General features: G+C 44.3%; 1 protein-coding gene across 4 annotated transcripts in view; it reads left to right on the top strand.

The window, feature by feature from the left end:
• KCNIP1 (potassium voltage-gated channel interacting protein 1) overlaps positions 1-12,038 on the top strand; it is a 245,090-nt gene that overhangs the window by 76,155 nt on the left and 156,897 nt on the right. The window contains exon 2 of one of the 4 annotated variants that reach the window (XM_054389413.1): positions 2,121-2,130. The exons of the other annotated variants lie outside the window; for them this stretch is intronic. Coding sequence (XP_054245388.1) covers positions 2,121-2,130 — 10 coding nt within the window. The remainder of the gene's footprint in view (positions 1-2,120; positions 2,131-12,038) is intronic. 4 annotated transcript variants of the gene reach the window in all.

Raw genomic sequence — 12,038 nt, 5'->3', positions numbered from 1 at the left:
ATGCTGTTGTGACGATCTGAATGAATACAAATGCGTTGCCAAAACATCCACCCCACTGTGTAGTGTGGCAAGAGCAGAGAGGAAGAGCATTACTCATTCTGAGCAGGAGGGGGTTCAGATCTCAGAAGGCCTGTTGTCTAGAAGAAAACAACAGAGAAATTAAGGCACATCCATCAATGTAGCCTCAAAGTGTTAATTGCTAGTTGCTAGGCATCAGATAAATCTAAGAATTTATCAGTCAACAAAAAAAAACAAAGGATTGGCAAACTGGTACCAAATGTTGTCTGAAGTTCACTAGAGGATTAGGTATGAGAGGAATGCAAGTGCAAAGCCTCCTTTCTCCTCGTTTTCTTTCCTTCTCTATGCAAAAGCTCTGTTTATTTGCCTGTTCAGAGGGAACGGGTGTTAGCTGCGTTCTCTGCAGCACTGTAACTTGTTACCTTCCATTCAGAAACATTCACAGCAGAGGGAAAAGCAGAAAAGAATGAGAATGGAAACTTGAAGAAAGCCTTGTTTTCATTTCACAGCTATGCCAAACAGAAAAGGTGGTATGTCAGGTATCTGCATTCAGAAGACTGTGAAAGGAACCTCAGAGGAGCAAATCTGATTTTTGTCTGTTGTCTCTGTTTTGTGCACATCTGTTCAACATCAGAAATAGTAAGACGAATATTCCCCTTGATCCCATAGAGCACTTACAGCACAGGTTCTCTGCGTCCTATCACCCCATTCCTTTCTGCTCACTCACACACCAGCACAGACAGCTTTATTTGCAGAGCTATTGTTTATTGCCTTGATTTCATCTTAGCTGCTGCTAAATGTTCCACTAACATTGCAGGGATCAGCCACCTGCTTGAGTCCATGCTCAATCTAGCAGAGGCTGGGGAAGCACCTGTGCTCCACAGCTCTGTCTCCTCCACAGTGTCTGAGCTCTCTAAGGCATGACCTTGGCCAACCTGAGGAAAAAGAAACAAATAGCACTTTACTACTTGTTATTCCTTTTTCCTGCCCTTTATGGTGAAAAGACATTCTGCCTCGATGTCCATCTCTCCTTGTAAGTCTTCCAGCCATTCTGCATGAAATGATTCCATTAAAGAGAAAGAAAAGGAAAAGGCCACATTTTGAGAGGTGGAGCTGTAGCAAAATCCTATCCCCACAGTACTAAAACATCCTCAGCATTGGCTTTCTCACCCTGTATCCTCTGACAGACTGACCTGCTGTTGTGCTGGTGCTCACCCAAGCTCTGATGGTTTGCGTGTGAGCTGTTTGCCAGGCCAGGGCTGGCACATTGGCAGAAGCTCCATGGCACCGGGGAGTAGGAATTGGACTTGATGGCTTCTTGTTGTGTGCTGAGCTCAGTGGTTAAAGGTGCTGAGCCCTCTGATGCAGCTTTCCCTCTGGTGGGATTCTCAATGCTTTTCCTCACCCTGCAAAGCAGAGGGATGAGCTAATGGCTGGCACACGGTGCAGTGACTTATCATCATGTAGTGATTAGCTGGCAAATCAACAGGCAACAATTAAATTACAGCTATACCTCCCTTCAGCTGCCTCCCTCCTCCCCCAAGTGCAGCTTTCTGCTTACCCTAGGTGAAGTTTGTACCATGGAGCTGTGTCCTGACAGCTTTATAAAAGCCCAGGAATAGGAATGAGGGACTGGAGGAGCTGAGCCACCAGCCACAGCAGCTACCTCTGCTGCCAGCCTCCAAATGGGGGTCAGCATGGTCAGGCAGGGACACCCCAAACCCAAAAACGCTTTTTATACAGCTGTGCAGGGATCTGTGCTAGGGCAGGTTTTCCCTCTTCTATTTTTTTCTTGATTTAGTCAGTCACTTTGAAATTAGCATAATTGGAAAATCTCTTTAGCTCAGGATTATGTTTACTAGTCAAAGGTGGAGAAAGTATTGGACCCCCCCCTCCCCCCCCCAGAGTTGTGGTACAGTGTGCTAGCAAAAACTGATTTGTTTTTCTTGAACAGGGAAAACAGAAAAGTTGTCCTATTTTAGTCACAGTTCTTAGAAAAAGGCAGCTAAATGATGCTCCATCAGATTGTCTTCACCTACTTTGTTGTGTGTCAAAAGCCACACACAGCAGTAAAGCATGTGGGGAGCAGCATGTGTGAGCAGGGCAGCTTCTGTCCCTTCTGCCCATGCAGAGGTGCCCTGTGCTGCACACCAGGACATGATGTACCTCCCTGTTTGCACTGAGGTTCTCAGTTCTTGCTGATAGCTACCACAATTAGTGTTGTGTGTAGCATTACAAACTGATGGTCGGTTAGAATGTTGTGGTGGCCATGGTACAGAATGCTACAGATGCCCTGCATTTGTTATCCAAACACAGAACCATAGAATCAGAGCATTGTCTCAGGTAGAAAAGACCTTTAAGATCATGGAATCCAACCATTACTTAATTCTACCACATCTGGTTCTAAACCATGTCCCTCATCACCACATCTCTGTATCTTTTAAATGCCTTCAGGGATGGGGATTCAACCACCTACCTGAGGAGCCTGTTCCAGTGTTTGAGAACCATTTCAGTCAAGAACCTTTTCTAATATCGAACCTAAACCTCCCGTGGTGCAATTTGAGGCTGTTTTCTTTTGTCTTACTACTAGGGAAAAGAGACTGATCCCCACCTCACTACAGCCTCCTTTCAGGAGTTGTAGAGAACAATGAGATCTCCCCTTAGCCTGCTCTTCTCCAGACTAAACAAACTCACTTCCCTCAGCTGCTCCTCACCAGACCAGTTCTCCAGACTCTTCACCAGCTTCACTGTCCTTCTCTGGATATACTCAAGCACAAAAATGTCCTTCATGCAGTGAGAGATGACAAAATTAATTTCCTTCTGATCCATTGGCACAGCCAGCACCTTTCCTCTCTTCCAGTTGTTTGCAGCCATTGCTTTTACACCTTCCATTTCCATCCTGGCAGTATAGATGCGTTGGAGCAGAATTTTATGTGAAGCACAAAGGCAAGCATTTACATAGAAATTTGCCTAACCTTCTAAATTGTCTTATTTGGGATGCAAAGATTTTATCCAAATCTGACTTTCCAATGTAAAGAAAATAAGGGCAAACATTTAGCACTAAATTAATGAGATGCACAATGAACTAAGTGACTTTTGTCTGCCAGAATTACTCAGCAGTAACATTTCATTACCATTAAATGCTCATCAATAGGTTTACAAATTAAAGTGGTCTAACAACCTTCCAATGACTTCAGGCAGCTGCCAAAAGACAAGGAGAGAGTCAGTCAGCCTCTGGAGTGTCAGAACATGGCAGTTTACAGTGGCAGGGACTGCACCAGGCTTTTTGCTGACTCAGTACACTTGTCCAGCAGCAACCCCAGGGGGTACTGGAATTGTTCTTGCTTTAAAATTAATCCGTTCATGCACATTTATTACCTACATTTTTGAAACCAAAACCTAAACAAAGCTGTAAACCAGTATTTAACTGATAAAATGCTTTTCCTCATCCCTGCAAGAATAGATGGAATCAGGAAGAAAGCTCCTTGGTGGCTGTGTGTTGCTGCTGGTAACTTGGTGCTAAAATCTGGGAGGATGCTGTTTTTCCATCTCTCCTTGGCTGTAGGGCTTTTCCAGTGTGGAGCACCAGGAAAGATCAGAGCTGCACTCATGAAAGTAATCCTAATTAGTCCTTAAGTAATCATTTCATGTGATTTCATAAAAGGAAGTCACAGTCAGGACTGGATTTGTCCAAAGCAACCTTTTTCTCACTGCCCCTGGAAGTAATGGAGAGATCCTTTCCCACCTATCTCACCACCCCACAGTCTAATTTCTGTCTGTGGTGTTTTCCCTTTTGAGCATAGAGCCAGCAAGCACACTACTTGCCTGATGTCACCTAATAAGATGGCAATAAAGACAAAAGCCAAAGTAAGCACTCATTAATGGTTAGCCCTCCTTTCTGGCAAACCAGCTTTGCAGGCTGCTGCGGTCTGGAGAACACATACATGTCTACAAGCATGTACACAACACAAATGTATTAAAAGAATCCATAGGTGTTTAGTCTGAAGAACCCTTTTGATGACCTTGAGTGGTGGTCAAGTCCTGTTCCACAAATAGCTTCCCCTAGCATTTGGCCCAGCCTCTGGGGCTCTTGTTTCCATACCAAGGATGAAATCGTACCCCCAGATACTTCAGTCCCAGCATAACTCTTAAAATGTCTTTACATCAGCAGGATATTTAGGTGGTAAAACAGGATGTGAACTACAAAGGGTTCTCCAAGTGGAATGCTATGCCCACCAACAGGCACTCAGGAAGAGCCCATTTATGCAAGATTTCATCAATGTTTGTGCCAGGAGCTCCACCAGCTCAAAAGGCTTCTGGAGCAAACTCAGTGGTTTTAAATGCCAAGCTACAAATACATTCCAAAAGACGTAAGATCTGATGCATCCTCAGGTATAGAACATTTTAAAAACTTCCCTGGAAAACATCCAGGCAGCAGATTTTTGCAATTTTAATGCTATTTATATATTAATGTTCCCTAGCACTAATATAATAGGCTAAGTATAGAAGATAGCTGGGGATTTTTAGGGTACATCGAGACGAATACAGCTTCACAAAAACAACATTTGGAGCTAATTACAAGACCAGTGGATTAGAACAACACTAAGCTGCCAAAAATCCCTGGATAGTTACTTATTCATAGTGAAATGAAACCCAGCGAGCAAGCAGGGAAACGTGGCTGTAATGGAAATCATGCCTAGAATATTCATAGAGAAGTTTATCAAGCCCAGTCCTTGGAAAATACAGTATTAACATTTACAGGCCTTGAACACATCCTTCAGGACACTCTTCTAATTTCACTTTGAGCTACAGGATGCAGCCATAAGTTTACTTCAGCACACTATATTCATGAAAAACCACCCCTGCTAAAGGGAAACATGTTTAATGATATTCCAGGCTAGGGAAGGCCAGAGACCTGCAGCACGATTAACCTTGTGTAGAAAGGATGGGTTGTGTTAGGGTTGTTCACAGTGAGCTGATGGCTTGTGTTAGGGTTGTTCACACTGAGCTGATGGCTTGTGTTAGGATTGTTCACAGTGAGCTGATGGCTTGTGTTAGGGTTGTTCACACTGAGCTGATGGCTTGTGTTAGGATTGTTCACAGTGAGCTGATGGCTTGTGTTAGGGTTGTTCACAGTGAGCTGATGGCTTGTGTTAGGGTTGTTCACAGTGAGCTGATGGATTGTGTTAGGGTTGTTCACAGTGAGCTGATGGATTGTGTTAGGATTGTTCACACTGAGCTGATGGCTTGTGTTAGGGTTGTTCACAGTGAGCTGATGGCTTGTGTTAGGGTTGTTCACAGTGAGCTGATGGCTTGTGTTAGGGTTGTTCACAGTGAGCTGATGGCTTGTGTTAGGGTTGTTCACAGTGAGCTGATGGCTTGTGTTAGGATTGTTCACACTGAGCTGATGGATTGTGTTAGGGTTGTTCACACTGAGCTGATGGATTGTGTTAGGGTTGTTCACAGTGAGCTGATGGCTTGTGTTAGGATTGTTCACAGTGAGCTGATGGCTTGTGTTAGGGTTGTTCACAGTGAGCTGATGGATTGTGTTAGGGTTGTTCACAGTGAGCTGATGGATTGTGTTAGGGTTGTTCACAGTGAGCTGATGGATTGTGTTAGGGTTGTTCACAGTGAGCTGATGGATTGTGTTAGGGTTGTTCACAGTGAGCTGATGGCTTGTGTTAGGGTTGTTCACAGTGAGCTGATGGATTGTGTTAGGGTTGTTCACAGTGAGCTGATGGATTGTGTTAGGGTTGTTCACAGTGAGCTGATGGATTGTGTTAGGGTTGTTCACAGTGAGCTGATGGATTGTGTTAGGGTTGTTCACAGTGAGCTGATGGATTGTGTTAGGGTTGTTCACACTGAGCTGATGGCTTGTGTTAGGGTTGTTCACACTGAGCTGATGGCTTGTGTTAGGGTTGTTCACAGTGAGCTGATGGCTTGTGTTAGGGTTGTTCACAGTGAGCTGATGGATTGTGTTAGGGTTGTTCACAGTGAGCTGATGGCTTGTGTTAGGGTTGTTCACAGTGAGCTGATGGCTTGTGTTAGGGTTGTTCACAGTGAGCTGATGGCTTGTGTTAGGGTTGTTCACAGTGAGCTGATGGCTTGTGTTAGGGTTGTTCACAGTGAGCTGATGGCTTGTGTTAGGGTTGTTCACAGTGAGCTGATGGCTTGTGTTAGGGTTGTTCACAGTGAGCTGATGGCTTGTGTTAGGGTTGTTCACAGTGAGCTGATGGCTTGTGTTAGGGTTGTTCACAGTGAGCTGATGGCTTGTGTTAGGGTTGTTCACAGTGAGCTGATGGCTTGTGTTAGGGTTGTTCACAGTGAGCTGATGGCTTGTGTTAGGGTTGTTCACAGTGAGCTGATGGCTTGTGTTAGGGTTGTTCACAGTGAGCTGATGGCTTGTGTTAGGGTTGTTCACAGTGAGCTGATGGCTTGTGTTAGGGTTGTTCACAGTGAGCTGATGGCTTGTGTTAGGGTTGTTCACAGTGAGCTGATGGCTTGTGTTAGGGTTGTTCACAGTGAGCTGATGGCTTGTGTTAGGGTTGTTCACAGTGAGCTGATGGCTTGTGTTAGGGTTGTTCACAGTGAGCTGATGGCTTGTGTTAGGGTTGTTCACAGTGAGCTGATGGCTTGTGTTAGGGTTGTTCACAGTGAGCTGATGGCTTGTGTTAGGGTTGTTCACACTGAGCTGATGGCTTGTGTTAGGGTTGTTCACACTGAGCTGATGGCTTGTGTTAGGGTTGTTCACAGTGAGCTGCATGCAGTCAGGGTTAATATTTGCTATTCCTGCTGTCATACCATAAAAATGATATTTTTTTTCCCCTTTAGTGACAAAAGAGAGGAGAGCTTTGCTGCTGTGCAAAGGTTTAAGCATCACCCCACCTCACATAGCAATGTGTTGGGTTACCATATGACTTGTGTAAACGTGATCTGCGAAGGTGACTTGGGAACTAGAACATCCATCTTGTGAAGAAAGGCTGAGCAACTTGGGGCTTTTTAGCCTAGAGAAGAGAAGACTGAGGGGGGATTTTAGCAATGCTTATCAATACTTAAGGGGTGAGTGGCAGGAGGATGTGGGACAGCCTTTTTTCAGTGGTTCCCAGTAACAGGACAGGGGGTAACGGGCACAAACTTGAACGTAGGAAGTTCCGTCTAAACATGAGGGGGAAATTCTTCTGGCAGGGGAGTTGGACTAGATGATCTCCAGAGGTCCCTTCCATGCCCCCATGTTAGGATTCTGTGAGTTATTTGGGACACTAGTTGTAGGAGATTTCCTTATGTTGGATTCCTGTAGGGTGTTTTCTTTTGGGGGTGTTTTTTTGAAGGTATTGGCCTTGAACCACATTGGTTAGTGCTGAGGAAACTACAAGGTTAAGTGTGATGGGATTTGTTCCCTAATTCCTTCTATATGGAGTCAATTATAGAAGAGCAGTTGCTGGAAATCATGCTGTATTCTCCATTTAGTTGTGGTGGGAAGCCTGGTTAGAAGCAAAGCAGAATACCAGGTTGCAGATGATAGCTCAGGGAGAGGGGACTGTAGGAACAGGGGAGGGAAGCAGCAGCAAGGAGCAGTGAATGCAGAGGTTGGGGAATTGCCTCTCCAAAGAAAGCCTGCATGCCTTATGGAGGTGTCCAACTGGCTACATTCTCTCTTCTTTCACTCTTCTATGAAATGCCTGTGAATAGCAAATTCCATGTGCATTTAGTAAGTTTTACCCCTAATGTTCTGCTAGAGAGGATTTGAAATAGCTGGCTCTTTTCCTGGCATAGGGTTATAGCAAGAAATATTTTGGAAATGTTTTCTCAACATTTGTTTATTTTCTTCCTAGGGAAATCTCTGTCTTCTGTAGAAAGCAAAGCAAAAAGGAATCCCCATTTTCTGATCTGAAAACTGGCAATCTTGTGTTTTACTTGTATCTCTGAGGAGCTATAGAAGATGGAGCCACTCCATGGAAGCTCCTGTTTCATTCACAAAAGTGTGTTTTCCTGATGAGTTAAAATCCATTTTCACCGCCTACACCTGCATTGTGCATGTAGGTGGTGCAGCTCCTGAATCTCATTGTGCTGTGCATTTGGGAAAGGTTTCAAACGTAAATGTTTCTTACCAGCATCCACAGAACTTTGGTCCTTCTTCACCACCCAACTTAGGCACTCAGCATCACTGAGCCTTTGCCTTGAAACCATTGGGACTTACAGTATTGCACACTTGGTAGCATGTGGTCCCCACATCCTGGAATCAGGTCTTCCAACCACTTCCCATTGACATCAGCCTGGTTGGCAGACCCACGCTCTAGTGAGAGGCTGAAATACTGCACACCATTCAGCCTGCTGAAATGTCTCCTTTCTGACAAGTGCCATTAAATTTTACCCTGTGTAATGTCTGCAGAGGCTTTCTTTGCTTTGTGAGCTTAAATGAAAGGCTCAGGATGGGGGGTGTGCAGTTCTTTGGTCTCTAGGGGATGCCTCAGCAGTCACAGGCAGTATCAAACACTTCTGTGGTGCCGGTGTGCAGGCAGAATCACCTGTCTTTGCTCTCATCCATTCCTTTGCACCTTTCCTTCATCTCCTCTTTGGTCTTCTATCATCAGTGGCACAAAGAGCATGGTCCCAGGGGTAATCTGTAGTCCCAGGGGTAATCTGTAATGCTGTGGTTTTAATGTCAAGTGTCTGTGGCTTTAAAGAAGACATGAAGAAGGGTTGTGTTGCACACAGGCTCACCAGCATGCTGTCAGCTAAACAGCAAATTCAGTTAAAGAGTAGTAAAGATTGATGGTGGTTCAAATGGATCATTATTAAAGGCCGTGACAGGATTCTGTTTTCTATAGGTGATGCTTAACCTGATCATCCAGAAGGATCCATCCTTTTCCTCTGCTCCATAAGGAGGGCACTGCTGAGCTCAGCCCTGCCAGACATAGCTGTGCTGAACTTTATTAGTGTATCTGTACACCGTCTGAGGTATGCAGACCTCTTCAAGATTTAAACCCCTTTTTTCTTCCTGCTTTGATGGAACCCACAGTGCTACCCTTCTGATTTGGCTGGAGTTCCCCACCACTGTTGCTACCCTAGTACATGTGGAAGGGGAGGACAAGTGAGTCTAACCAATAAACCACTAATTTTTTGCTACATATACAATGTGGCATCCAAACTCTAATGAAAACCTGGACTTCTGTTCTGGACAAAAATCTATAGATTAAATAAGCTGTTGTTATTACTCTCTTTAGAATAAAATGAGAACAGAAATTGAACATCCTGGACAATCAGAACAGCAAACAGTACAAAAGCACCTTCTACATCTCATTGCCTAAGATGACCCAGTATGGCAAGGTTTGAAAGAGGAGTCTCATGTTTTATTAGATCAGCCAATGTCACCAACAGGCAAGGCAAAACCTGGAGGCTCAAGCACTTCAGATCCTGTGTCTGTTTTAGATGGATTATTTCATTTAGTGTACCAAAAGATGTTACTTTTACCTATAGACCCTGTTACTTTTACTTCTGCTAACAGCTTATTTTTCACCTTCAAGAAAAGCCACTTAAAGCACAGCTTTTTTGAGTAGAACTATTTTTCAGTTTATTAAAGAACTTTTTGTAACCTGCTCACCTGCATTGGTTATCCCTGACTGACCACTGCACAGGACCTGGTGCTGCTTGCCTGGTTGCTTCTCCCTTTTTCTGTAGATAAAGACCATTCTGTAATGATCTAGTAATAGAGAAGTTTAATGTTCCACGTAGGTTCTGCTTGGGAGTGTTTAATCTTCAGTTAACCCTGGTACACCTCAATTTGTACTGCTGCTCACTGAACTATGCTAAGAGGAAGGGTTTGAAGTCTGTATTTAGATAATGTGCCTGTAATTCCTGGTATATATTGCATGGTTTGTGTCTGATCTGTACCATCTGCCCAGTTTAAAGGCTGCAGAGGGGCTAGACGTGCCTGCAGGCAACCATGCTCATTCTTCAGGGGCTGGAGGTGCACAGCCAGGGCAAGTCCCAGCTCCCATCACTGCCTAGCACGGGGCAGTTCCTGCTGGGACATGGCTTATGGAGCTGCTGTGGAGACTCCTCTGCATCCAGGTTTACACCTTCTCACTGTGTTTTACTGGCTTTTGATTAAAGGTAAATCACAAAAGGTTAGAGGTTGGAAAGGATCACTACAGATCAAGTCCAATCCCCCTGCCAAAGCAGGGTCACCTAGGGCAGGTCACACAGGAACGCATCCCGGCAGGTTGTGAAAACTTCCAGAGAAGGAGACTCCACGACCTCTCCAGGCTGCCTGTTCCAGCACTCCATCACCCTCACTGTAAATCACACTATCAGAAACACCCAGCTGAAATGTGTGGAAAGCACAGGTTTCAGAATAATTGATTTGAAATGTAAAAAGAAATGCTTTCATCTGTAATCCCCAGACCCACGTTATCTGGAAATCCAGAGTGAATGCAGTCATGGTGTCTTTTGTGCAACCAATCCCTCCTCTTTCTGCTTTATTCCCCCAGACTTACGCTGTTCCTTTACCCCGTGTGACACCAGCATTCTGGCAGCATCTCTGGGCTACAACACATGTGCTCAGTTCCTGCTGTAGTCTCATTCTGTCACTGTAGACTGCTGTCTGAGGAGCTTCTTACTGTTTGTTTGGATACATAGGCTTCTATATCAGATTTTGTTTGCAGCAAATAAAAAACATTTTTCATTTTATGGAATCAAACATGCATTCCAAAAGGTAGCATATAACACTTCGTGGTTGTTTTTCATTGTGCTTCTTTGAATATTCTTCATTATAATACCTGTTTCCCTAAAAACTGGGGAAAAAAGCCCAAATGTTCTCTCTTTGCATGTGCCCCGCAGCAGGTCTGGATGTGAATTAAACAAGCAAACTAAGTATTTGTGATGGTACAAAATGTTATTACATGTCTAATGGTTGTGGTGAAAGGGAGCTGCTCCAATTATTTGTTTCAGTTGTAGCCGCTTCTCTTTGGTTTCCATGTTAGTTTGTGAACCAGTTCTGATTTCAGTGCAGTTAGTTGATTGTTACTAAGTGTTTGTAGAAGAGAAATCCTTAGTGGGTAAATTATTTCTTTTGACTCTTGGCTGCAATGTTGGGTCATTTTGTTACCTGGTGATGTCTGGTCTTGGTGCGTGGATCTCTGAAACCTCAGGCTGCAGGAGTGGAGAAGTAACAACAAAGCAGTTTACAGTGTGAACTGAAATTCATGGGTTTTTCTACACATGCTCTTCAGACTACCCAACTGGTGACTAACACTCCTGTGAGTAAGAACACTCCTGTAGTGTTGGGTTTTAGCATCCAATTATTGTATGATTTCATCGGCGTCACAGTAATTGCAAAGGATTTTTCAAAACCGGAAATCACAGAATCGCAGAATGTTAGAGGTTGGAAGAGGCCTCTACAGATCGAGTCCAATCTCCCTGCCAAAGCAGGGTGACCTAGGATAGGTCACACAGGAAGGTATCCAGAAGGGTCTTGAACAGAGAAGGAGACTCCACAACTTCTCTGGGCAGCCTGTTCCAGGGCTCCATCACCGTCACAGTAAAGAAGTGTCTTCTCATGCTGAGGTAGAACCTCCTGGGTTCGGGCTTATACTCCTTGTTCCTTGTCCTATCACTGGGCACCACCAAAAAGAGCATGACACCTTCATCTTGGCACCCACCCTTCAGATATTTATAGACATTGATAAGATCCCCTCTCAGCCTTCTCTTCTCCAGAATAAACAGCCTCAGGTCTCTCAGTCTTTCTTCACAGGAGAGACGTTCAAGTCTCACAATCACCCCTATAGCTCTACTTTGGACTGTCTCCAGCAGATTGCTTGAAATCTGGTCAAAAGGTTTCACGTTTCAGTTTGACCTCTTATTTTCAATCACAGTGTTCTCATGGTGTTTCTCCCCATTCATTAACAGTACAGCACATTCAGATTGATGCTTGGTTGTACAGAATTTATTAGCAGGATTGGAACAAATCATTTTGTGTATGTGTAGAAGTCCTGGTACATTTGTAGGCTGTTCATGTGCAT

This window comes from Indicator indicator, chromosome 18 (genome assembly GCF_027791375.1).
Source record: "Indicator indicator isolate 239-I01 chromosome 18, UM_Iind_1.1, whole genome shotgun sequence".
NCBI lineage: Eukaryota > Metazoa > Chordata > Aves > Piciformes > Indicatoridae > Indicator > Indicator indicator.
The sequence above is the reverse complement of the archived record's forward strand: the minus strand, read 5'-3'. Positions and strand labels throughout refer to the sequence as shown.